The sequence below is a fragment of the Cervus canadensis genome, chromosome 16, assembly GCF_019320065.1.
Source record: "Cervus canadensis isolate Bull #8, Minnesota chromosome 16, ASM1932006v1, whole genome shotgun sequence".
Taxonomy (NCBI): Eukaryota; Metazoa; Chordata; class Mammalia; order Artiodactyla; family Cervidae; genus Cervus; species Cervus canadensis.
In genome coordinates this window covers 4,085,397-4,112,755 of record NC_057401.1, presented here as the reverse complement: position 1 = coordinate 4,112,755, position 27,359 = coordinate 4,085,397, and the positions used below count along the sequence as shown (strand labels likewise).

General features: G+C 53.1%; 1 protein-coding gene and 2 long non-coding RNA genes across 3 annotated transcripts in view; 1 reads left to right on the top strand and 2 right to left on the bottom strand.

The window, feature by feature from the left end:
- NEURL1B (neuralized E3 ubiquitin protein ligase 1B) overlaps positions 1-16,600 on the bottom strand; it is a 44,460-nt gene extending 27,860 nt beyond the window's left edge. The window contains exon 1 of the mRNA XM_043488662.1: positions 16,412-16,600. Within this exon, the coding sequence (XP_043344597.1) occupies positions 16,412-16,442 (31 nt within the window). The 5' untranslated portion in view covers positions 16,443-16,600. The remainder of the gene's footprint in view (positions 1-16,411) is intronic.
- Positions 1,429-14,964, bottom strand: LOC122454280. The gene is made up of 3 exons (XR_006273359.1): positions 14,955-14,964; positions 6,899-6,902; positions 1,429-5,479 (listed from the first exon to the last, which is right to left on the bottom strand). It is a non-coding gene; the product is annotated as an uncharacterized LOC122454280 (long non-coding RNA).
- LOC122454281 lies at positions 16,058-18,598 on the top strand. The gene is made up of 3 exons (XR_006273360.1): positions 16,058-16,191; positions 17,653-17,734; positions 18,570-18,598. It is a non-coding gene; the product is annotated as an uncharacterized LOC122454281 (long non-coding RNA).
- The last annotated feature ends 8,761 nt before the right edge of the window (positions 18,599-27,359 follow it).

The window sequence follows — 27,359 nt, the reverse complement described above, 5'->3', positions numbered from 1 at the left end:
GCAGAAACACAAGGGTGAGTGCAAGGGCCTGCTGGAGAGCAATACTGCGGGACAAAGATCAAGCGACTGGGAGAAATACTGCCAGTGTGAACCGACATGAGAGGCTGCCCAGGACGGCAGAGCCTGTGTTCTCCACGCTCACCGCGGCCTTGTGCCAGCCACCTGACTCTGGATGGCAGCGTCCTCCAGTGTCCGAGAGACCGGACTCTCTCCAAGGTCCCTGCGGTGGGCAGACTCTCCAGGAAGCGTTACATAGGACCACAGATCAAAAGCACCAAAGACCACAGGCCCCCCTGATTTGATTATTTTTATCTCGGCTCCCATCATCGTTGTTTTTCTGACTTTATCTCTTCATCAGAGAGTTTCTTTCCGAAACTGGCTTGGGAACCCTGAGTAGATGTTCCTTCAGAGAGGCCTGGCGACTTCATTGGATGCTGGAGTTGGGAGAAATACTGCTTTGTTACGATAAGGGGAAGTTTCCTGCTAAACCAGCTATATGTTAGGATAAAAGGCAGACAAGTAACCAGGGAAGTTTACATATTTGTTTAATTTTGATTATATGATCCAGCTTCCTTCAGGGAATGAGGAATAAACACTATTTTAATCCACCCCGCCTCCTCTGAGGCCAGAGTCCTGATGGGAGATAAAGAAAACCAGAGTGAAAAAGTCTGTAAGAGGATGTGTTATTTACACAAATTTAAAATGCTTAAAATAAAAGAACAACATGAAGCAATCTTTAAATTGTATACCCGTGTCAGCTTAGGGGAAGCAGCTTCTCCATGAAACAGAAAACTGTGGCATGGACCCCAGGGGCCTCGGAGAACATCCCAGTCTGGGGATGTCAACAGAAAACCTGAACTTTATTATTTAAATTACAGCAGTAAACATTGCAGCCATACTAGAGAAAGCTTGGGAAGAAGGAGAAAACTCCCCCATCTCCCCACACTCACCCCTTAACTCATTACACATTTTTCGTCGTCCCTGGCTGGCCCTCATCCACAGGAGCACGGCTGGCTCTGCTGTCTCTTTGTGACATGTCTGCAGCCGGATGTTTTTGCTATCACGGTGGTGGTTGAGTGGCTAAGTCCTATCCTATCTTTGCGACCCCATAGAAGGTAGCCTGTCAGGCTCCTCTGAACATGGGATTTTCCAGGCAAGAACACTGGAGTGGGTTTCCATTTTTTTTCTCCAGGGGATCTCCCAGACCCAAAGATTGGACCCATATCTCCTGCATTGGCTGGTGGATTCTTTACCACTGAGTCACCAGGGAAGCGTTTTGATAACATGGTGGTGGTTTAGTTAGCTCAGTCGTGTCTGACTCTTGCAACCCCATGGACTGTAGCCCACCAGGCTCCTCTGTCCGTGGGATTCTCCAGGCAAGAATACTGGAATGGGTTGCCATGCCCTCCTCCACGGGATCTTCCTGACCCAGGGATGGAATCTGGGTCTCCTGCATTGCAGGAAAATTCTTTACCAACTGAGCTACAAGGGAAGCCTTTTGATAACATGGTTGTAGTTAATTCTCAAGACAAATCTTCACCTACAGGATTCTCATCTGCATTTTCCAGGAGAAAAACACTTCCTACAGATCCAAGGAGCAGCATTGAGATGTGAACCCAGCTCAGTCTGACCCCAAACCAGTGCTCTTTCCTCTTGCCTGACTTTCTTCCATGTGTAGTGTGGAAGTACTAAGCATGAAGTAGTACTGAGTACCCTTTCTAATTTCCTTGCAATCAGAGAACACATTTAATTCTGCTTCCTGCCTTTTCTAACTCAACACTACATAAAAAGCATTTCCCCACGTGGCTCCCAAGCATTCACCGTGCTGTTTCACGGCTGCAGAATATTCCACCGAGAGCCAAAAGGTCCCCCACTGTTCCCCTCCTGGGGTCACTTCAGCTGTTCCCCCAAATGGTTGAGTCTGTGAGCAGAGTTTCCCGGCTGCTGGCACCAGGACCAGATTCAGACGGACCCCCTTCTCACTGGTGAGAAAACCTTCTGCTAGGAAGGGGCCCCAGCCCACACCAGGGACCAGACCTTTACCCCCAACCAAGGCCAAGTCCCAGCTGGCCTCATGGGGGTGCTGCCTCTGGCCGGTGAGCCCCCTTGCTCTCTGGCCAAGAACTGGGTCCTGGGACTCCAAGAACAAGACAGGGGGAGGAGACTTCTCTGTGGTGGGAACCAAGGGGAGATCTCTGCACTCAGTCCCTTCCTGTGTGAGGGAGGGAACCGTCCTGGCCCACCCCTCAGAATTAACCAAAGGCGGCTCCAGCCTGCCAAGAACAGAGGGCGGGGCTTTCCAGCATCTAGTCACGGAAGCAAAGCCTCAGCTCAGAAATGTGTGAGCAGAGGTCTCCCCTGGCGGTCTAGTGGTTGAGACGCTGCACTTCACAGCGGGGCTCGCAGCTTCGATGCCCGGTTGGGGGAAGTTCTGCACGCCATGGGGTATGGCCAATAAAAAAACCCAAAAGTGTATGAGCAGAGATGTGGGGGGTGGAGATGAGCGGCTGTGGGCAGTTAGGGAGAAAGGGGCTCTGTTTGGGAAAAACAAGTGTTGGCACTACCAGCCTTGGGCTAGCTGTTCCGGGAGGCAGGGGGACAGCAGAGCTGTTCCTTGGGCCGGTCGTTCAGGGCTGGCTCTGCGGTTTACTCGCATGTGCTAGAATAGCCTTCATGGGCTGTGGGTGTGAGCCCCTGCTTTGCCGCTTGCTAGCCTGAGGGGCCTTTGGGCAAGTCACCACCTGTTGATGGTGCGTGAACACAGACCCCCCAGGCTGCAGGGAGGGGTGGTGAAAGCAGGGAAGCCCCCAGCGGGAGTCCCAGCACACTCATTCCCTCCCTCATGGGGAACATCGGGGTCCGACCCTTAGGTAAGTCCCTCACACCATCTCTCCCACACGTTTATCTCCTAAATCTCAATTTGAGAGGCGGTTAAAAAGAGCACAGGCTTAGAGTCAGACAGACAAGGGTTCAAATTCTGATTTTTGTCATTTTGCAGCTGTGTGATCTTGAGGTACATGCTTAACTTCTCTGGGCCCCCCGACCAGACCTAGAAAACTGGTTAAGAGTCACCTCCACCCTGCATGATTGCTGTGAGGACAAATGAAGCCAGCTAGTCAGACACGGCGTGTGGCACATAGTAGGTGTTCAGTTAACACTGGCTCCCTCCCTTTACTACCTTTTCTTGCTCCTTTATTGAGAAAAGGTTTACTCCTGGGTGGGAGATGGCTGTCTGTGTGTCTGGAGAATACATCCTGCAACGTTGCTCTCATGGCGGGCTGGTAACCTTGGCGAGGAAAGGCCTCTTGAAAACCCCAGGGTCACTTTCCCTGTGTCCAAGGACAGAGGCCTATTTTTAAGCCACCCCAGCAGCATCCCAAATGCGCACTGTGCCACCCTCTGAACGATGCCGCTCATCGCCCAACCCAGCCTTTCCTTTGATCTAAAAAGAGTCCAAGGAGATGGCATTTACCGCCAGGAGGATGGCAGGAAGCACAGCTCTGGCTTCTCTGGACGCCGAGCTGAAGGCCCCCAGCATGCTGGCATTCAGCAGATGGCATTCTGGCTGAGATTTTCAGCAGCTTCCACTCCACCGGGAAAGGAGATTGCCAACCCTGAGAACTATGCTGCCCCCTCCCTCTCACAGAGGCTCTAACTAGCCTTTTACCGAGCCCTGGGCACACGCCCGCACGGCCCTTTTTGTGCAGAGCTGGCAGCCTCACAACCCTTCAGGGGGACTGTTCTGCCTTCACTTTGCCGGTGAGGAAACCCGGGCAGCAGAACCGGGCAGGGGCAGGGGGCCCTTCCTCCACCCTGCCCCACCAAGGTGGCCGGGCCTTGCTAAGGGTGATGAACGCGGTACCAGCCTCTCTTCCCGGGAACACACCCACACTCCACACACACAGTTTGATGGACAGTGTCTGGGGCTTCCCGAACCCACACACACCTGCCCTCAGACGGTGGCCCTTCCGTAAGAAGTCTCTGATTCAAGTGACAGTGGGAGGAAGCAGCATGGTGCACGTGTGTGTCTGTGTGTGCGCGCGCACACACGCGTGCACACACGCTAACGAGGCAAAGGCAAGGCTGGTATTGGCAGGCTTTCCATCACCCAAAGCAGGGCAGGGATGTCGGTCTCCTCCGGCAACAGAGTACCTTTTCTATTGGTGGGTTTGAAAGTGGATTAGAAAGAAAACAACCACGCCTCCCTCACCTCTGCCAAAAAGAGCAGTGACATGCACCCAGGAGACAGACGCCAGCCTGATGGGACTTTGTTCTGTGTCAGAGGCCTGGTCGGCCAGCACTCAGGGTGGAAAGGGGCCAGCCCACACTGGGAACCACCACGCAGCTCCTCCCCGCTCCTGTTCTTTGCAAACAGAACCCGGTCAGTGCAGCGCCGCGGCCTGACACTCCTGTCAACAGCTGCGGGGAGGCCCGGGAGGGGGGCTGGAGGTCACGCGACACGGCTCGTTGGGAGAAAAGGCCGCTCCTTCCAGGTCTAAGCGGCAGCCCTCTTGGCTCAAGTGGGCTCCGATGCACTGAGTTCCCAGGGGGTGAGGTCATCCCCCGCCTCAAGTCTGTTCAGCAGAGTCGGGATTCCCAAGCTGGCTCTGACCCTCTTCTGGACCCCTCGGTTGAGGTCTCGTCTTGATAAAGGGGCCCGGGAAACTCCAACTTCAGAAGCACCGGCTCTCAGGGTCAGGGCCCCCTGCTGTGGGGGAGGGTGGGGGGATGCACCCTCATTCTTTCTCGAGGACATCACTTCCTCCTGCATCTGACATTCACAAAGCATCTGCTCCAGGCCAGGGCTGCAGGCGCACACGCACACGCACTGACAGCTCACGCAGAGCTGAGACCAGCCGGGGGATGGACACAGACACCATGATGTCCTGAGGGATTCAGCACCGCGGGCTGGAGCCAAGCTTCTCAGAGGGGCCGCTCCGGGGGGTGAAAAAGGATGGGGAACTGTGTTTCAGGCTGAGGGAACAGCACAGACAAGGGCCTGGAGGAGAGAACAAGCTGAGTGCACTTGGGGAAGGACAGGGAACAGAGTGTAGAAGGCAGAGGAGAGGAAGTCAAGGGCTCCATCACAAAGTGTCTTAAAGGCTGAGCAGGGGAGGTTAGGTCCTCAAGAAGACTCTGGGGGCCACTGAAGGGTTGGAAGCAAGGAAGGAATCCCTGAGGATCCATCTCTCTGAAGAATGAGATTCAAGTCCTGGGCCCTCCCATAGAAACTGTCCTTTCCTCTCTTCCCTGCCTATCAGAATGACCTGGGACGGCGGGAATGGGGAATCCAGGCCAGTTTTCAAACACTGCTTCCAACGGCTGGCACAGTCCTGCCCTCGGCACCTGCTTCTCCTCCAGGCAGCTTCTGGCAGCCACCTGCTGATAAGCCAGCTGATTGGCCAGCATGCTCCTTCTCTTTCCCAAGGGCAGCCACTCCCCCAGCCTGGGTGGGGCCCAGAAGCCTGACTGTTCACTCCTCGCCTTAGCCCTAGGCTGGAACCTGCAGGAACCAGGTCCCAACTTTGAAACAACAGATCCACTGGCCCTACATTTCAGGATCAAATGCAGCTGGAAGCTCTCCTAGAACTTCACTGTTCTGGCTCCTGGAGCTGAGCAAACGCTCTTCATGAGCCTGAGGGCTGGGTAGCATTTGCTGGCCCTGAGTGGTGGTAGCCTACCCCTGCGGCACTCCCAGTGTATGCCAGGGGCGAACCATGCAGCCCATTCATTCACGGCCTCACCCTGCCAGGCAGCTTCCTCAAGAGGAAACTGAGGCCCAGAGAGGCAGACATCCTGGCCAGAGGCCACCCAGACTGTGAGGGTAGTGCCTGTTTTTGAATCTGGTCCTGTCTGACCCTGGAGGTTGCATCCTTCCTGTTTTAATGCCTCATTTCTCCCCCAAGGTTTCTCACTTATCCCCTGAACTGCAAGAAAAAAAAATTGGCTATGTATAAGAGACAAAGGTGGAGTGAGGCCCGGCTTGGTCTCGGGCAGCGGGGGGTGGGTGGGGGGCAGGGGTGGTGTTGCTTGTCATCAATCAGCCTGTTTTGAGCAACTCAAAGGTCAGGGGATGGCAGAACTTGGGATGAACAATCAGCAGCATCTAAAAAAAGAAAGCAGATTATAGCAGTGGGATGGAGCCCCAGTGCCTAATGGCCCCAAGGTCAGAAAAGAGGACTGGAGGTGGGCATGACCAGAGAGGGAAACCTCCCTGGGCCATGTGGAGCCCGGGCTGGTCCTCTGCCCACCAGATTTCCTGTGATCCTCCTGACAGCGCTGAAGGAGGTGACCGCTACCAGACCTACTGCCGCTGAGGAAGGACGGCTCAGAGAGGCTGGGAGAGTGGCCCAAGGCCACACGGCCAGGAAGTGGTGCAGTTAGCGTCAGAACACATACCAGCCTTCTCCCGCGGCTACGAAGAAGATGCTATGCGTGCTCCAGGCAAAGGGTAGATGTTATCCCCACAGGGAAGGAACAGCACAATGCCTGGGTCCTCAGCTTTCGAGTCCTTCCCTGCCATGATGGCTCTGAGGCCCACAGAGAAGTGCCTCAAAGGTGCCCCTTCCACTCTCCTTCTTTCTCCAAAGATCCAGGTTTCTCTTTCATCTCCCCCCAGATCTGTGAGTGTAGACTGAGGACGCCTGCAGGAAGTCTGCATGGGCTTCTGCCCTCTGACCCAATGGGTAAAGGATAAATGTTGGAAACGCACACTCAGGAGTCCTGATAAGAATCTCCATTTCATACATCCTCAGCTCTGATGATCCTAGAGTTGTTGGCTCACTGGGGCCTCTCTACATCCCTATGGACCTATTTCTTAGATGAGAACATTAGGTCTGGATGGGGAGGGGTTGGCCCAGGGTCATGGTACAGGCAAACAGCTGGGTCAGGATTTGACAGATCTGGATCCAAAGCCATGCACACTCTTGACACTATGTGGACTTGCTTCCCCAGCCAGCCAGGGAGTACTCTTGGACTCATCACAGGGCCTTGGGAGTGCGACCCACCACTGTTGGGTCCTATTGCTCCTCTCTGCTTCATCAGCTTCAGGAGCACAGATTCCTTGCCTTCAAAGAATTTGAAGTCCACTTATGGAGTCCCCATCTTATATCGGCTCAGACTTCTCATGGAGCCTCCTATTTATTCCTCATCAAAATCCCATAAGGGAGGCATCATCATTCTCCCCATCTTAGAGATGGGAAAGCAAGGTTCAGAGAGGGGGAGTGACTTGCCCAGGATCACACAGCTTAGATATAGAACTGAGATTTGAACACAAGACTGCCTCCAAAACCAGTGTTCTTTCTACCCCCTCTCTTAGGGATTCCAGCCAAAGACCCCATCTGCAATCTCTCTGTGACCCTTTGTAAGGCTCTGGGCCTCAGTGTTCTGATCTGTCAGATGGGAGGTGGGACATGGTGATTCCGAGCATTCTCTAGTCCTGGGAACAGAGTCCTTGAGAGACCTGTCTGCAGGGATGAGGGACCGCACCATCCACAGAGACGGGAAATTCTGCTGTCCCGTGTCCTGCCCTTGAAGTACCCAGAGTCTTAAGGGGGAAGGGAATGTCTTCTGAGGGTAAGGATCTGCCCCTGTGGGGTGGAAAGTTACCAAGCAAACCCGGCTTGGAGACCCAGGGCACGCGGGTGCCCACCCAGCTCATAAATCCATTGTCCTTGGAGAAAAGGAAAGAAAACCTGTGTCTGTGGGACATAATTATGATATAAACAATGTGTAGTGTTGAGGATGTAAACAGAACACATGTTTTAATAGCTGTGGGCATTCTGCCAACTGCCCGTGCTGACCCGACTCTCCTACCCCACCCACACCCCCGAACAGCTTACTCATTAAAGAATTTTCTCCCCGCTGTCCAGCATGAGACGAGAGGCTGCCCTGAGTCCCAGTAAAAAGGAGAATGAAGGGGAAGGGACTGACATCCAAGAATGGCCAGTACTCAGAAGTACCTGCTGCTAAGTGTGGGAAAGTGCCGAGGCTGGCAGGTCGTGGGGGAAGGTACAGACCCAGAAGGGGGCAGGTTGCCTCAGCTTCCTGATCTATAAAATGGGCCTAAAACCTCCCAATGTGCAGAACTGGCAGGGGGATTACATAAGCGAGAGGTTGTGAAGGGCCCTCCATGCGTTCAGCAGATGAGCACTGGAGACCCCAGGGTCAAAAGGCGCCTTTGCAGACAGTTTATCCCAGACCCGTGTGATGCTCCAGTTGTATCTGCCACGTCCATGTCAAGTCCCAGTTGGGCTAAACACCAGTGCCACTCCAGCAAAGGATACTGCCTCCCCTGCCCTCCCTCGACTTCCAGACAGCCTCCCCAGTTAGGAAGTACTTCCTTTGACCGAGCTGAAATCTCACTGATGTCCACACAGGTCTGGCCATGTCTATGTTTGGTCCACAGGGCCCTTCCCTATCAAGTCTACTCCCCTGCCTCATGGATCTGAGACATGTAGGATGTGAGACAAACAACTACAGAAGTTGATGAGCAACTAAAAAGAAAACTGCCAGACAAATATAAACGCTCACAGTTTTAACACTATGAAGGTTTCCAGGGCACATGTGAAATGCCCCCCACCTGACCCCCTGTCCCGACGTGGCAGTCATCCATCCAACATCAACATCCCTTCCTTCTAGTCGGAATCACGTTGGACTGCTTGAGCTGTGAGCCCTTAGGCAAGTCACTTTCCCTCTCTGTTCTCTCAACAGTTATATGGGAGTAAAAATAGTAGCTGTCTCACAGGGCTTGTCCTGAGGGCTAAATGCAGGCGCCTGCTGAGAACAGTGTCTGGCACAGACCGACTGAGTGATACAAGCTAGTGGTTATTATTATTCTTTTGTGTCTGTCTCCCTTGGGAGCGTCGGGCTCAGCGGGGAGCAGGGGCTTGCTTGCCTAGTGACTACACAATCATAACAGGTGCCCCCCTGAGCACTCACTCTCTGTCAGACACTTTGCAGGCCTGAGACGTAACATCATTATCTCCTTTCTGCAGAAAAGGGAATCGAGGCAAAGAGAGGCCAAGGCATCTGTCTGGATAATAAGGCCCAGACCCAGGGATGGAGGCACCGGCCCATGCTGTCACCAGCTCTGCTAATAATGACAGCGCAGCATGGGGACAGGATTTCCTGGCCTGCAGGAAAACCTGGGTGCAGGCTGACGAAGTGCTCTCGCTCGGGCCCCATGCCCTTGCTGAGGGACCGGTCGGGGCTGCCTGTGGCTTGAGTGAGATGCGGCTGCGAGCCCCATCAGTGGGAAGCATGTGGGCAGCAGTGACGCCTGTCAGTGGGGCTGGGGGTGACCGAGCACAGGCCAGCTTTTATCAGGCAGACGGGACCGGGAAGGGGTGCAGAGCTCCAGTTCACCCCTTCTCCTCCAGAGCAAGACTCCCAGAGCCCACCTCCACCTTAAGAGTTAGAGTCTCCAGGCCCTGGGTGAGGCGGGTGGGGCTGGGGGATGGAGCTTTTCTATAGGCAGTTTCACTCTGGCTGCTGGGGACAGAGGTGCTTCACCTCCCCAGGACAGAGAAAGTAAGAAGGCGTGCCTGCGGGAAGGACAGCCTGTGGGGAGGGGGGTTCAGGAGCTCAGGGTGAGGACAAGGGCCCCCGGGGGCAGTGTCCCACAGTGGTGGGGAAGGGGCTTTGGGGTCAGGCAGGCTTGGGATCAAATTCTGCTCTGCTTCTTCCTTGCCACCTAGGCCACGACAGTTCTCAGGATCCTTCTGAGCTCAGTGTCCTCATCTGTGACGTGGGAGCCAACTTCTGGAAGACGCGTCCTGACGGTTTAAAGGGATGGAACAGAGCAAGGGCCTGGCACGGGGCAGGCGTGCTACGGTGCTGACCATTTGGCTTCACCCCCCAGGCGGGTGCTCACAACGGACGGACGGCACGTTGGCCCCCTTCCTCTTCTCTCTCTGCTTTAAGCTCCTGCCACACACCTGGCCTCTGGGCTATTTTCAGCCCTGATAGAGCACCACCAAGTACAGAGAGCCCTTTGGTCCAAAAGAGGAGAGAGCTGACTCTTTTTGTCCACGGAGAAGATTAAACAGCCTATCCTGAGCAGCCTTTGTGGCCCAGCCCAGCAGACACAGCGCTTCATCCCAGTGGGCAGTGTGGCATCTGAGAAGCTGAGTCTCCTGACTGCAGGCCAGAAACCCCTCTTCCTCTGACCTGATCTCCACCCACCACTCTGACTTCATATTGTCACCCCCACTTGCACTGGGACCCCCAGAACTCTGCATCTCCCCATCTACACGCCCAGTTCTCCCTCCCCTTGGGCCTTTGCACATCTAATCCTCTGCCTTGAACAGCCTTTCCCATTCCCTTGTGGCTAACTTCTTTGCTTTCTGGTCTCAGCTGGACAGCACCTCCTCCAGGAAGCCTTCCCTGCTTCTCTTCCCAGCCCCTGGGCTCCCCTCCCCAACTTATCATAACTGCCCTGTTCTTGTTAGTCTCTCCCACTAGACCTGGTGCTCTGGGGGGCCAATGCAAACTGCAAAATGCAACCTGCCATGCAGATTCTTCTCATCAGAAATGAGATGTCTTGGACAGGGCTCAAGGAACCGTGGGGAGCTGCTGTCCATGCTATGAAAGGGAGGCCTCCCAGTCCAGCCCTTTGGCTTGAGGCTTGTGGTCACCTGGGGCAGGTTTTTCAAGGCAGGAAGTGAAGGGCACTTGTCAGTCACCCCCTCTAGGGGCCCCAGGAGCAGGCCTGAGGGCTCGCCTTTCCATGGGGGCAACAGTAACCGCGACAGCGGCCGCCCTGGGCATCGTGCTAAAGCCTCTGCCTGCTCTATGCTGTTCCCCCGCCCACCGTGAGGGAGCTGTGCACCCCCACTTCACCTGAGGAAACCGAGGCACAGAGGGGAGTCCTTGCCCACCATCACTGCCCTAGGAAATGGTCACGCTGAGATGGACCCAGGCAGTCTGACGACGAGATGTGTCTAGACCGGGACACCAGACCTCCCGCTGCTGTCGGCCACAGAGCAAGCTCATCACAGCCCTTAACCGCTGCCACCCCCAGACAGAAATGCATTTGACACTGTAACACGCAACACAAGACACACACACTGGAAGCAAAAGTTTCTGAGAAAAGAATACTTCCTACCTGAACACACTCGATATTTTACTTTTTATCCTAGTCTATGTCATTAAAGGGCTTCCCTGGTGGCTCAGCGGTAATCTGCTGTCAAATGCAGGAGACCCTGGGTTCGATCCCTGGGTTAGGAAGATCCCCTGGAGAAGGGAATGGCAGCCCACTCCAGTATTCTTGCCTGGAGGATCCCATGGACAGAGGAGCCTGGTGGGCTACAGTCGCTGGGGTCGCAAAGAGTGGGGCATGACTGAGCGACTAAACCTGTCACTTTCGTGTCATTAAAGGTTTTTTTAAAAGCTGGTCTCACACGATCCACGGTAGATAGGCCACTTGATCTGGTGGCCAGGCCTTGTTTAGGTGCCAGCCCCTCCCTCTCTGAGGCACAGGGTAACAGAACCTCATGCTCTGCAGTGACATAACCAACCACGTGACTGTTGTGGAATACTAGAGCATTCCATCCTTCTTCCACCAGTGGCCGGTTCTCGGGGCGGGGGGAGGGGCGTGCCAGTGGCTGTCCATTCATTCATGACTGAACCCCAGGGCTAGTACACAAGATGTGCCCAGCAGATGTCAGATAAATGAACGAAGATGCACACTCAGGCAAGTGCAGAGCAGAGCACACCCCAGGGTCACCCCAGCCTGGGTGCACGGCACTTAAGCAGAGATCAGGGTGGCTTTAGGGCAACCGAGCCATGGAAGACCCTGAAGGCAGACAGAAAAAGAAGACATTTGAGTGGCGGGAGGCAGATGTTCAGTGGGACTTTCCTTCAGATGCCGCCTCCTCCAGGAAGCCTTCCCTGCCCCCATCACCCCAGGGCGCCCTCCTTTCCTGCCAGGGGAGACAGAGAGGAAAGGAGAAGAAGCGGGATCAGAAAGAGGGTACAAACAGAGGGAGGCCTTTTGAATCTGTTGGCTCCAGATTCTCCCCGGCAACTTCTGCACGTCTCCTATGCACTGGGCAGACCCGTCCCTCTTTCTCACTTCCAGGGATGGGCAAGACTGCTCTCCACTCTACCCTGCCCCGGCCCCTGCATCCCCGTGGGCCAGCACCAAGGAGCCTCGACTGGTCAGGGTCCCTGTGGCGTGCTGACAGCCTGGCAGGGTGCAGGGCTGTCGGAGGGAGCACTGTCACTTGGAGAGGCTCAGGGTCAGGCCTCAGATGGGGGGCCACAAAAGTGATTCAAGACCTGTGGGAGGGAGGCAGACGGGGCCAGACGAGGCAGGCAGGCCCAACTGGACTTCATGCTGTGACTGGGTGAGGCAGGGGGAGAGGTGCAGAGAGAGGGACGGCACTGGTTGGGTCATGCGTGCAGCCACCGTGATGGCAGTAAGGAGAACGACAAAGGCTGCTGTCCTCCCGGAGCTGACACAGTCCAGGTCTAGGGAGAAGAGCGGCTGCTGGGTCCTCGGAGCAATGGCCCCCTCTGCCAGAGGGCAGAAGACCTGACCCACGTCGGCCCAGTAGGCCTAACACCCACATGGCTCTGGATCCAGGTCAAATAGAGAAAGAGGCTGGGCAGGGAGGGCCCCAGAGTAGCCCTGGAGCAGCAGGTGCTTCTGGTCTGGATGCAGCATCTGCAGATTGACATCCGGGCTAGGAAGACTGGGTCTCCCCCTTAACACTGGCGTGCCTTTATCCTTTATGTCTCCAAGCCTCCATCTGCCTCCCTGTAAGATGGGGATAAATATAGACCCTCTAAAGGGTGTTAGGAGGATCTGAAATAGGTGATGTGGGTAAAGCCCCTGACTCAGGGCACAGAGCAGGTTCAGCACACTTCCCGTACCCGGGAGCTTCAGGACACTGCTCACTGACGTGACACTAGAGAGGGCTGTGGACTCGGTCAAGCATGGACCGGCTTAATGATTAAACCCAACCAGCAGCTTGAATTCAGCCTCTTCTCCAACCAGAACTACCAGCGAATCCCAGAGTGAGCCCCAGGGGTGCATGGAGGGAAGGGACGGGAAGGTGCTGGCGGAGAAGGTGGCGGGTGCCTCCCCTCCCTCCCTCCCTGTGGAATTCTGCTCTCCCCTCCCCCGCCCTGCGTACACGTTTCATTTTTTTCCTTTGCAAAACCCAGATTAAGGCTAAAGGAGTGCAGGGGGAAAAAAAAAAAAGCCATGTGGTGGTACTAAAAGAGAGCCCTGGGTCTGCTAAGCCCAGCTTTGCCACTGCCTGACTGTGTGAGTTGGGGCAGGTGTCGCAACCTCTCTGGGCCTCAGTCTCCTCGTCTGTGAAATGGAAGAGAACGACAACTTATTTTGCAGGGCTGAAGTGAAACCAGAAAGGGAATGGGTACTGCAGTAAGAGAATAGCAAACACGAGTTCCCACGCCGACCCTTAATGCTTATTTACAGGGCATTGCAAGGGGCCACCACGGTGCTGCCCCTCAGTCGGTGACAAAAGACATTCCTTTTGGGGGGGCATTCCTTATCATATGCAATAGCACAGCAGGTGTATTCAATAAATGGTATCTGAACCATCAGTTGGGAGGCTACTGCATGTCATGGGAAGACTGCAGGACTTTGGAGCTAAATAAACCTGGATTTCAATCCTGATTCTGCCAATTGGATAAGCCATGTGAAGGGGAATGAGTCATTTTACCTCTCTGAGCCTTGGTTTCCTTATCTGTAAGATGGAGATGATAATGCCCACTTTACAGGGTTGTTGTGAGAACTCAGTTCATTCATTCATTCAACAAATATTTACCGAACATCCATTATGTCCTACCCACTGCTGCAGATGCTGAATATATGGCAGTGAACAAAATGGGCAAAATCCTCCTGGGGGAGACAGACAATAAACAGCTAACTACACAGACCATGCAGCACGTGGTGATCCACGCTAAGAAGAAACCCACAGCAGGGGGAGGGAGTGGGGAGTGCTGGGGGCAGGGGCAACGACAAGAGCTTCCTGGAGCAGACACCATGTGGAGGTCTGGGGGAAGAATGTTCCAGGCAGAGGGATCGGCAAGTGCAGGAGCCTTAAGGAGAAGCGTGCTTGGCATGTAAATAAAGCCACATATGCAGGAAGCCTGGCATGGAATCCAGGTGCTCGGCAAATGCCAGCTCTCTATTTCAAGTCCCATAGAAAGAACCCCACGCATGTGTCCTTTTCTTGAGAATGAAAGCACAAGGATTTCTACAGGGCAATGCTGAGCCAAGGGCTCTTTCTGGCTAAGATGCAGGCAACATGTGAGCTCCACCACCAGCTTTGGGGCCCCACCGAGCCCGGTTCTGCCCTGGGCAACCAGGGATATAAGATGATCAAGACATGGGCTCTGTCCTCAGGTAGCCCCAAGGAGAGTCATGGAGGTGGGTGATGACAAAGCAAAGTGGTCCAATGAACATGCAGAGACAAGAAGGTATTGAGGTGGCAGAGTAAAGGATGGGATTGGGCGAGGGTGGTCAGGGAAGGCTTCCTGGAGGAGGTGAGCTGGGTTTTGAAAGATAGACTAGACAATGAAAGGATATTCTGGGTGTGGAGCGTATCAGGTACTGAGCACAGAGGTGTAAAAAACGGCACAGAGTGTGTGAGAAACTAATTACGGGCAGGTCAGAAAACAATAAATGATTCTTCATGTTCTTGGCACCTGCAGCCTGATGTGGCGCAGGAATTCCAGTTTTAAACCCAGTGCAGGCTTCAGTCCCAGTGGAGTCTGAATTTTTCACGCTTAGCTACTGCTGCGAGTAACCAACCTTAACCCCAGGTTCCCAACCCCGGGGTGGCCCAGTCCACAGAGAGAGGGCTGAGTGGGATGGAGACTTCATAAATATCCAGCTATATTTAGCCTGCCCAGCAGGCTACTGTCCCTTCATCTACCCCAAAGCCGACCCACAGGTGGCAGAATGGCTTTTTTACCAGAAGAGCATAAATGTTTCTTAATTAAGAAATCCCACAAAGGGGGCTCCTATCTTTGTTGCTGGGAGGACATCTGCTGTTCTACTTGCCAACATTCCTGGACACCTCCAAACTGGGTGGGTGGGTCCTCTCCATCCCCATTAGTGCCATAGCCCTGGCCATAGGGGGCGTGGCCACACTCAGGTAAGAAGACCTGGATTCCAATCCCACCTCTGTCACTGACTAGCTGGTGACCCTCTGCTGGCAACTTCACCTCCCTGAGAATCGGTGAATTCTGTGTGCATTGGCCTGAAAGCTACCCAGGCAGGGACTTATAAGCAGAAGGAGAGGCTCCTCTTCTATAAGCCAGCTTCGGGAATGCAGGAGTCAGCACCATGCATTTCAGTCCCTCCCAGAGGAAAAAACAAAGAGCAGAAATGGGGTGATACCTTCCTTTCCTCCTAAAACCTCACATGTGTGACCCTCACCTTCTTCCCAGGATGCTACAAACGCCCAGCCTTAAGGCAGAATAAAGACTTATTCTAAAGATTTGGGGGCGGGGAGGAGGGTAGGCAGACAGACACAGATCCCAATCTCAACGCGTCCCCCCCCCCAACACTAGCAACATGACCTTGGGTGTGTCATTTCCCCTCCACAGAGCCTCAATTTCTTCAATATGGATATACACACCTTTACCGCGAAGCTTCTTTGCATACTGGGCACTGAGCCTCCAAGCCTCTGAGCAGCGCTGATCTATCCCTACAGTTACCAGGTATTTTCTAGCAAAGCCTTCGCCAGCCCACGCCCACCTTTTCCCAGCTCTGAATCCCCCTACTCTGGCCCTGAAAATTCTGGGGTTGTATTAATTACGAGGCGATGCGCTCAGCAGCGGCGGCTGCGAGGGGTCTAGAGAGCCCCCAGCTGAGCGGACACCAGAGGGGGGCGCAGCCGGGGTGCGCGTGGGAACGTGGCCAAACCAAGCAGCATGTGCCGCGGGGGCGTTGAGCGGCTGCTAACTGAGGTACCCCTGCGAGCACCCCCCGCCCCCACTCAGCCGCTGCAGTCTCGGCACAACCGGCGGCTTCTGGCCGTCGGAAGCTCTGAGAAGCCTGGCTCCATTCACGCCCCGGAGCGCCCCGGGCTCCTTCATCAGCGCCCCCCGGCTGGAACAAAGGCAACGCGGGGCGCGCAGCATCGCCGCAACGGCCCCTTCGCGCATCTAGCCAAAGCCGGGAGAAGGAGCACGGGGGTCCCCAAGGTAACCAGGACGCTGTACCCGCCCTCCCGGAGCGCAAAGCCCAGCCGCTCCGCGCGCGCTGAGCCGGGAGTCGGGAGGCACTGGAGACTCTAGCCCACGGCGCCCGCCGAGAGCACTAAGGGAAGTGGGGGTGGGGTGGCTCTCCGGAAGTCACCCAGAGGGTCCCCCGAGGAGAGGAGAACCCCAGCGCCTGCCTCCCGGGCAGGGCTTCCCAGCGTACCTGGAAGGGTCCTGTGCACCGTGTTGCCCATCGCTGCGTCGGGGCGCGGCGTTGGCGGTGGCGCCGGCGCCCTCGGGACGCAGGGAGGCTAATTACGTGCTGGGCCGGGGACCCGGGCCGGGGTCTGGCTCCGGGGCATCGCGGCTGCACCGGCGAGCCGGCGGGCTGCAGCTGGGGCGGGTGCCGAGAGGGAAGCGGCAGCAGCAGGAGGAGGCGGAGCCACCGGCCCGGGCCCGCCGGCTCCGCCCCCGCCTCCCGCCGCCTCCAACCACGCCGGGAGGGGCGGGGCCGCGGCTGCCGCATCTTTTGAAAGTTTGCTCCGGGAGGCGGGAGGGGAACCGCCGAGCATCCCGCTCTCGCCGCTCCCGCGCCCGGGTCAGGAAGGCGCGATGGGCGGTTGGGTGCCCTTGAGGGTGTCAGGCTCGTCAGCCTGCTGGCCTTTCAGTCATTAACGCCAACATTTTGAGAAGGCCTAATGCGTGCCAGGCTCTGGGCCACAGGGGGCCAGCCTCTCGCCCGCAGAGCTTCTGTGAGAGGGTGCGGGCGTGCGAAGGGTCCGGAACGCAAACACGGAGCACAAGGTCACCTTGGACAGTGTAAAGAGCTTAAACAGTCCAACCAGGGTGACAGGTGGGGGTGAAATCTTGCACCTACAAGTGGGAGAAACCTAGGCAGTGTCCAAAGATTGGGAGGAGGGAACCTATAAATCATTAATTAAAATATTTATTGAGCACATCCTAGGTGCCATGCGCTGCGCTGGGCACTGTAGATACAGACAATGCATGCTAGTAGTGAAGACAGCAATAACAAGCAATTAGGATCAGATAATACAAGGATCAAAGCCAGGACGGAAATAAAACAAGACTGATGGGGTGACTCTGTGGGGCTTAGGGAGAACCTGGGAGCAGGCCAACTCCATCTGAGGAACAGCAAAGAATCAGCATGGGAAGAGTGGGGGACAGCGTCTCTGGCAGAAGGAGTAACAGGCATTCCTCATTCATTCATTCACCCCACCTCTCCAGTAGGGGAACCCAGATCACACTCAGTAGGGCATGAAGCCTGCTAACCCCTGTCCTCACAGGACAGGGCTCCATTTTTCAGATCAAAACACGGAGGCTTAGGAGGTGCAATGATTTGCCAAAGAAAACCTAATTTCAACCCAGTTTTTTTTCCGACACTATTTTCCATGCTCTTGTTTCCCTTGTGACTTTATGAAATATGTTATTACCCCCACTTCTCAGACAGGCAGATTGAGCCTCAGAGAGTGGAGAATAGGTGCCTCAAACTTCCGAGTAAAGCTGGCTGGAGCTGTGTGAATGAAAGGTGGGTATCTGGGAGAGACACCTCCCCACACCAAGTTCAGCTGTGGTGCCTTCTGCCTGGAGTGCCTGGTCCATCCCAAAGGGTTCTTGTACTTCAAGGTCAGGTTAAAGTCTCCACCTCTGGGAAGACTGTTCCCCAGCACCCCTGATTTGTCACATATGCTTGAACATAAGGTGGCCTTGTGTTTGAGTCGCTGATTTCTCATATTATGGCTGCTCTCTCAGTCAGCTATTTTTTTTTTTTTAAACTTGAGGTCCTGTTTAATGTACCCTTAGGAAGGGTACATTAGTTTCATATACCCCCAGTCCATGTGAGTTTGGGATGTATATAGAGGTCAGTATTATTATAAAAGGAGTCTAGAAAAGTTTACTCATATAAAACAGTGCAATGCAAACAGTATTTTGTGACTGCAAGTGTCCCAAAGGGAAGGTCACAAAGAGAGGGTGTTGCCAACAGGCCTTTTAAAGGTCACTTTCAGAGTGCTCAAATAAGTGGCAGTGCTGTGCAAATAAAAAATGCACGCCTGCAAATGAAACCCCAACTGTCCAAATGCTCTGCAGATGGTACCTGCGGAGGGAACAGTGGCCCGTGGTCACCTGACATGTGGATCCAACAGAGCTGTGTTTAACATCTTGGTCCCTGTGGTTAAGGTGTGCTCTGGAAAACCAAAAAGTCTTCCCCCTGCCGTCCCACCAGATGATGGTGACACTGATGTCAAAGTCATGTGCAAAGAATTTGAACCAAGTAGTTTCTTGAAATTTAGACTGAACAAAAGCATTCTTTCCAAATTAATATTTTATATAAAGAAGATTTAAAATATTTATCTCTCAATAAGGTCTTCCCTGGTGGCTCAGTGGCAAAGAATTCGCCTGCCAGACAGGAGACATGGGTTTGATCCCTGGGTCAGGAAGATCCCCTGGAAGAGGAAATGGCAACCCATTTCAGTATTCTTGCCTGGAGAATCCCACGGACAGAGGAGCCTGGTGAGCTACAGTCCATGGGGTTGCAAAAGAGTCAGACATGACTGAGCGACTAAACAACAACACCAATCTCTCAAAAAAGAAATAAATATTATAAATAGACTTCTCTCTATCTCATCTCCACCCCTTAAAGTTTATATTGTTCACCTTTACTGTGCGTCTTTTATTGGGAGAATAGACATTGCCCTTAACCTTTACTTGGGTTACCAAGCAGTCACACGTATATGGTAGTTGCTCACCTCCTCTGAGGTCCCTCTGCACTTCGTCTTTTCTGTTACTTACATCTTCAGGGCAAGTGGTTGTACCTGTTACCCTTCCATCCTCTCTAGTGGCAGATGAGAAGCGTCCTGTGGGCAGGACCCGGGACATATTCACTTTGAATCCCCAGTGCCCGCAGTAAGAGTCACATACACATTTGAACAAACTGATTGCACAGAGGCATTGCTGTGACTTGGGAGAGGAAAGGAGAGAAAGATGGAAGAAGGGCGGGAGGAAGGGATGGAAGAAGGAAGCGTAGAAAAGAGTTGTGAAGAAATGAGTTTTGGTTGCTAGTAGCCCTGGACTTGGGTGTGATCAACAGTGATGTGTGCAGGGAGAAACAAAACAGGGAGGCATCAGTAGAGGTATAGTCTGTAGAACAGAGGAGGAGTCTGTTGTTCCAGCGCATGATTAGACCTTTCTGGGAGAAGTTGCTTTGGTTATAGGCACCACGCTTGAGAAGGAAGACAAAACTGCTCCACAAAGGTGGGTCAGGTGGCTTTGGGGGAGAGGGCGATCCCAGTCAGCCAGGAGGTGTGTAAACAGGAGCAGAGGGTGCGGAGCATCCCTGGGCTAAGACAGCAGCCTCTAGTCATGACCTCTCCTGGCTCTGACTTTCACACAGCCCCCTCCCCCTTAGCCACATCCAGAATCCAAGAGACAATCCTAGCCTCCCTTGGCACCAGGACCCACGCTTGGGCTGCAGGGGCCCCTGGGTGGGGCTGCTTCCCCTGACTGTGCGGTGTTGGCACAGCCTCCCATGGCAGTGGGCAGACGGAGGGCCTTGGCTGTGCTCCCTGGCATTGCTCCCTCTGGGCATGCCCTAGCAGATCCTGCCCCAGGCATAGCAGGCAGTCGGGTGCACCGAGTTGGTGGGAGTTGTGTCCTCTGTAGACTCCTGGGTAAAAGACCCCTTCTTTCAGGGAACCCAAGGGCCTTTGCACAGGCTCCTCCTTGCAGCTCAAGAACACTCAAACCACAAAGCTTTGTTTTCAAACTGTTGCAGGAAACCTCTACTTTTCAGCAAACCCTGATCATCAAACCCTCGATTTCCAAACCCAGTGGTCTTCACCCACAAAAGCAAAGTTTTTTTCAGCTCCTGGTTACTAAGTGCCAACCATGCAGTGGGTATCAGGCTGGACCCTTTGAGTGCTCCTCCTCACAGCCTAGCATAAATGCAATTCCTGTCTGACAGGAGAGGAAACTGAAGCGCAGTGCAAAGAAGGAACTGCCGAGTTCACCCCGCCTGGAGGGGCAGAACGCAGAGGCTTCTAGCTCTCTGCTTACTATACAGAGGAGGAAACTGGCCTCGGGACGAAAAGGCCACTCGTCCAGTGGGGCACAGTGGTGAGCAGAGGTGCCACGTGTCTCGAGTTCTAGCTCCCATCCCTTCATCCCTTCATTCACACCATGCTGCCCTCAAAGAGCGAACCATGTTTGTGAGCCACTGACTCTGGCCACAGTTTATGCAGCAGCCAGGACCAAAAGGGAAAGAAGCCTGGGCATGTGGCTTTTTCTCGTCCTGTTCTCTTGCTGGGGAGTACTTGGTGCCAGCATCTTTTCCAAAGGGGAGCTCATCAGTGATACACAGGAGGGCTGAATGGACAGAACCTTCCTCCAGAGTCTCCCTGAAGACACACCGACAGCATTCAGATGGATGAGTCCCATACTGGCCATCTGAAAAGGCCACGCACTGACATTTTCCTGAAATTCAATGGAGGCAGCTCTGCCACAGACTGGGGCCATGCATGTCCTGGACTCAGCTTTCTCATAACATACAGACAGAGCTTAGATGCTCTGAGACACACCGTCATGATGGCCATGGAATGGAAGCCTGAGGCAGGGGCTGAATTTAAATCAATTTATAATCCCGGTAACTTGCATTCACTGTGTAATTACAATGCTAATCACGACGCAGTAATAGCTAATAACATTTATTGAGTGTGGTATGCTGTTTTAAGTCCTCTAGATGATTTAAACTCACAATGACCCTAGGAGGTAGTATTATTAGTGTGCCCATTTTATGGATGGAGAAACCAAATCCTAGAGAGTGCAGGTGGCTTGCTCTAGCCACACAGGCAGAGAACAATCTGACTGAACATGTTAGGTTCTGATTTATTTAATCCTCACAATACCACTACAAGTAAGAAAAGGAGTTAAAGGATAAGGAGCTGTTTTGTATTTGCTGCCTTTTAAAATCTTCCTCTCCTCCAGCAGTGTTAGGGGCCCTTATCATATCTATTCTATAAGGTATTCTGGGAGGCTCAGAGAAGTGCAGAAACTTGTCCAAGCCACACAGCCAAGACGGGAGGACCTTGACAGGAAGCCAGCCTGCTCTGATCTCAGAGTCTGTGTGTTTCTCCTGTTGAGCCCTCAGGTGGCTGAGAGTTTGCAAAGAGCCCAGCCTGGAGTAACCTGGGGGCTGGCCTGCGCTGACCCACCCCTGGCCCAGTGCACAGCTTGTCCCGGCCTGTGAGAGCCCACTCTCTGCGGCTACCCTCCCAGAGCTGTAGAGACCCCACCAGGGGGACCTGGATTTTTAAAGAAAAGTGGGAATAATGAATGTGGAAAGGGCCAAATCCTAGCTACGCTACTTTCTTATTTACCTTGAATCTTGTTGGCTGTGTGTCTCTGTACAGTTACTTAACCTCTCTGAACATCGGTTGCCTCATCTGTAAAATGGGATGATAATTAATAATGCCTACCTGATAGCTGCTATAAACTTCCAAAGAGATTATGATTGCAAAGTGTCTGGTACAGAATAGGTGCTCAAGTGCTTATGAATGAATGAATTGATGAATCAGTAGATAAACCCCAGGGATAGGGGTTGCATCTCATCCAGAGAGGTTGAGGTGCTGGCTGATGGCTCAGGCTCTGGAACCAGACAATCTGGGTTCATAGCCTGGCTTCCCTCCTATCTAGCTGTGTGGCTTTGAGCGTGTTACTTAACTTCTCTGTGCCTTAGTCCCCTCATATAAAACGGGCTAGTAAAAGTACGTCAAGTAAAAAGCCTCACAGGATTGTTTTGAGGATTAAATGAGATAATACATGTCAAGTGCTCAGAACAGTGCCTGGCACATGGCGAATGTGCAATGAAACTCAGTCACTATAGGGAATGTGGGGGAGAATGGCTATATGTACATGTATGACTGAGTCCCTTTGCCGCTCACCTGAAACTGTCACGACGTTGTTAATCGGCTGTACCCCAAAACAAAATAAAAAGTGTTTTAAAAAGACTAAGCAAGGAGATCCAACCAGTCCGTCCTAAAGGAGATCAGTCCTGGGGGTTCATTGGAAGGACTGACGCTGAAGCTGAAACTCCAATACTTTGGCCACCTCATGCGAAGAGTTGGCTCATTGGAAAAGACGCTGATGCTGGGAGGGATTGGGGGCAGGAGGAGAAGGGGATGACAGAGGATGAGATGGCTGGATGGCATCACCAACTCGATGGACATGAGTTTGAGTAAACTCCGGGAGTTGGTGATGGACAGGGAGGCCTGGCGTGCTGAGATTCATGGGGTCGCAAGGAGTTGGACACGACTGAGCGACTGAACTGAACTGAACTGAACTGAAGCCACTGTTATCATTAATTAGTAGTGTAACTACTGCTATTCCTGGAGTCAGTTGCTTGGGGAAGAGGACATTTCTTCCAGAGGGAGGGGACAGAGGAGGGTCATGACGGGAGTCCAGTGGAGGAAGTCTTGAACCCTGTGGTGTCTCCTGTCTTGCCAGGGCTCCTCAGAGCTGGGTCAGAGCTGCCAGTTTTGTGGCTCCTGAGCAGGAGGTTGGAGGGCTTGTGCCAACCTGGGGCCCCGTAGTGCCACTTCAGACCATGTGAGGTGTGGGTTATGCCTGGAAGGCCTGGGACCCTTGGCTTCCTGCCACCCTCAGCTGGCCCTGCCCTGGCCAGAGCATCACGGAGATCACAGAGACTCTGGGGCCGTGTGGGCTGCAGCAGGAAGCTGAGTGGAGACCCCAGGTTGGCAGGGGTCTGGGGCAGATTGGGGTCCAGGGCAGCTGGTGGGGTGCGTCTCCATGTGCAAGGTCCTGTTGTCCAGAGGGCCAGGCCAGGCCCCATGGACGGGTTCCAGTGCGCTCTGGGGTGTGGGGACAACCACCGTCTTCCTCCAGCTCTGACGGGGGATGCTGACGGGAGAAAAAGTCCAGCTCTGGGTCCCCGGCTGGGTGCACACCAGCCCGCTACTGCCCAGCCAAGGGTCCTGGAGCTTGTCACATGCCGGCTCTGAGCTTCAAGTTCCTTATCTGTAGACTGGGGACAATAGTTCCAAGCACGAGAATGAAATGAGAAGCAGCTTGGGAAGGAGTTGGCTCAGAGTGGATGCTCAGTCCAGACGACCTGAGGCTGGAATTACCGCAAGTTTGAAGTAAGATCCAGTGAGGAGCACACTTTTGCTCCAAACCACAATCTGTAGTATACAGTGCAATTGGGCTGTGTTTCTTGCCAGGAGCCCTGTGAAGCTAGTAACGTCCAGAGACCAGAGGCGGATCTTCGTGGGACAAGTTGGGGGGTGGGGGTGGGAGGTGAGACCAGGAAGCACAGCAGCACAGTGGGACCGGCGTGTTCAGGACACCCGCATTGCCCTTGCTTGGCTGTGTGATCTCCGGCAAACAACTTCCTTTCCTAAGCCTCAGATTTTTCCTCTGAAAAGTGAGGCAGGCCAGGGTCTGTTGCTGCTGCTGTTCCGTTGCTAAGTCATGCCCAACTCTTTGTGACCCCATAGGCTGCAGTATGCCAGGCTCCTCTGTCCTTCACTCTCTCCCGGAGTTTGCTCAAATTCACGTCCATTGAGTCGATGATGCTATTGAACCATCTCATCCTCTGGTACCCTCTTCTTTTTCCTTCGACCTTTCCCAGAATCAGGGTCTTTTCCAGTGCATCAGCTCTTCACATCAGGTGACCAAAGTATTGGAGCTTCAGCTTCAGCATCAGTCCTTCCGATTGGGAAGGGCACGTGAGGTCAGTGTTCCTGCTGTGGCTCCATGACCTGGTGTGGAGGCTGGTTCAGAGCAGTCTCCTCATCTCTGGCAGCCATTGTAAAACAGGAGAAAGGAGGAGAAAGGCTGGGGCCTCAGCCTGCTCTCCAGGCTGATGGACTAGACTCTTTATTTATTTAGGGATCCAAGAAGCCACCCCAACCCATGCTGGAGGCTCCTCCCCATGGTCTGGTTCACACTCAGAGGTTTCTTCCTCATCATCTGCTCAGCTTCAAATGAGGTGTCTGTGCTGCTGGCTAGAGAAGCTCAGACACCGATTGGGACTTAGAAAGCCCAAATCAGCTTGGGGCTGAAGCACTCACCCATTCAAGACCTCAGATGGGCCTCAGTGTCCTCATTTGCAAAATGGCCATGAAAAATCGGTTTCTGGGTTTTGGGAGCTCAGATGAGTGGGGCTGTGACACTCAGGCCGTGGGTACTACAACCTTGTAGTCGGATGCACAGGGCCAGGTTGGAGCCCAGGATTTAGTCCCACAGACCTGGGTTCAAATCTCGATTCACTTTCTTACTTGCCCTGGTGTCTCAGAGTAATGGGGACTCAATATCAGGCCGAACTCTTGGGGAACAAGGACACTCTATAAACAAGGGACATTAATGCTCTCAGAGAAGTAGATACAGGAAGGTAAATACAGTCTTCTCTCTCCCACTCTGCACCCACCAACAATTTCTGGTTCCTACTTGCTCTGCCCCTACTGGTCCCATAACTGGGGGAAATCTCGAGAGGACTCTTTAAAACTCCGTCCCACAGCCATTGTTGGGGTGGTGTCACCCCCTTGCTGGCTGGGGAGAGTCAGCCAGTGCAGGCGGGACTGGAGGGGCTGGGACTGAGGCAGCGGGGCGGGGGGTGCACAGGGAGGCGGCCCCAGGGCGGGTGCGATGGATGGACGGGCAGGCTGCAGAACCCCAGCACCTGAAAGCAGGTTCCCGCTCATCCAGACGTTTCCCTCACGGCCTCTTTGCCCGTTTCCCTGATGAAGAAACTGAAGCTGGGAGAAGGCAAGGATGTGCCTGCGTCACCCAGCTGAACGCAGTGGACTCACGCCTGTCGTGGGGTCCCTACATGCGACTCACCTCTCACCTGCAGAAGAGATTCCTCAGGCCGAGAGGAAGGAGGCCAGGAGAGGAGGTGTGGGTGTCTCGAAGAGCCCACTTTATCTCCCATCCTCCTGGAGTGGTTAAGAGTGGGAGCCCAGGGCGCAGCGGGCTGGGGTTTGAACCCCAGCTTGGGCGCTCACTGCCTGCGGCCTTGGTCTAGCCACGCAAGCTCTTTGTGCCCCGGTTCCATATCTATGTGTGTGCGCTAAGTCGCTTCAGTCGTGTCTGATTCTTTGTGACCCTATGGACTGTAGCCCACCAGGCTCCTCTGTCCATGGGACTCTCCAGGCAAGAATATTGAAGTGGTTGCCATGCCCTTCTCCAGGCGATCTTCCTGACCCAGGGATCGAAACTGTGGTCCTTACATCTTGTGCATTGGCAAGTGGGCTGTTTATCACTAGTGCCACATGGGAAGCCCCTACTGTAGCTATGAAACGAGACAAATGATAGAAGCTCCTTAAGAGGGTTGTGAGGAGAGAAGGAGCTGATAGACCTGAAGCATTTACATGGGCATCTGGAAATAATTCTTAAGAAACGCGTGACCCACAGACAGCCATGGTTACAGGTTCTAACTTCTGCTTTGATAGGCCTCATAAGCTTCTTTTTAAAATTTTACCTTATTTATTTATTTTGGTTGTGCGGGCCTTCATTGTGGCACACAGATTTTTAGTTGCAGCATGAGAACTCTTAGTTGCAGCATGTGGAATCTAGTTCCCCAACCAGGAATCAAACTTGGATCCCCCGCATTGGGAACATGGAGTCTTAGCCACTAGACCACCAGGCAAGCCCTGCCTCATAAGCTTCTGTTTGCAGTTTTTTGGTCTGAAATCCACATCTAAGGGCCTTTCTTGAGGAGGTAATGCCAACTGGATGGGGACCAAGCTAAGAAATGCCCAGAGATCCTCAGCACACACTGTGCACACAGTGTGAATTCACTAACACCTCCTACCACAGGTGATGGTTAGCAAACAGGTGTCACTCACAGAACCTTACAGAGCTCCTGGCCATGATGTTTCCAAAGAGTTTGGAGTCAAAGGAGAGAAAACTTCTGTTTTAATGTCAAGTGAGAAAGGCTGAACACAGAACTGTTAACTCAGAATGATGACAAGTTTATAAAAGCAAAATAAGCAAATACACAATGTGTATAAAAACAAGGTGAAAGGAAATGCATCAAAATATGACAAGTCATTTTCGCTGAGTGATAAGGCATATGGGCTTATTTTCACTCTCTATCTGTTGGCAATTTAAAAAATTTTTCTATTTATTTATTCATTTTTTGGCTGGGTGGCACATGGGATCTTAGATTCCCCAACCAAGGATCAAACCCAGGTCCCCCGTATTTGGAGTATGGAGCCTTAACCACTGGGCCACGAGGGACGCCCTGTTGGCAAGTTTTAAATGTTCTGTATTGAGCATGCATAAAATTTTTCTAATGGGAAAGAACTCAATAGACTACTTTTCAAAGATAGCATTTTATCTGGAAGCTGAACCACTGCCTGACCCATCCTTAGCATGTTGGGATGGGTTATCAATTCTTGCAAGCAATGGGACAGGAGTATGGCAGATAGTGCTTAGTTCACACGTGTTCACTACGTCCCAGGTCTGGGTCAGCTTCCAGGTGTATAGGTGTGCGGGGGGTGGGTCTGGGGAGGGGTTAGGCACAGCTCAAAACGCCTTGGTACCAAGCTGGCAGGAGATACAAACGGAACATTCTGGAGATGTTGCTGTCTTCACGATTTTGCCATAGCCAAATGTTGCCTGTGTTATCACTCACTTTAGAGATTTGTTTTGTTTTTAAATTGGTTCACCTGAAATATATTCAGAAAACTGTAAACATTATTGAGAGGAATCCAAAAACTAAATGGAAGGATATATCATATTCAGGAATTGAAAGATACAATATTTTAAAGAAATCAATTCTCTGCAAACTGACTTATACATACATGCATACAACCTAATCAAAATCCTAACAAGGATATGTGTGTGTATGTAACTTAAAAAACAGGTTGCAAAAATCTATGTGGAAATACAAAGGGTAAATGATAGCCATTTTTAAAAAATAGAGAACAAAATAAAAGGATTCACTCTACTGGATACCAGTACCTATTATGAAGCAAAGTAAGACATGTGGTATTTGTACAAGGATAGACAAATAGACCAATGGAATTGAGACAGATGCCAGGCATAAATCGACTCATGTTCTGTGACAAGTGTGACATTACCAAGCAGTAGGGAAAAGGGACAATATTTTCATGACTTGTGCTGGGCCACTTGGA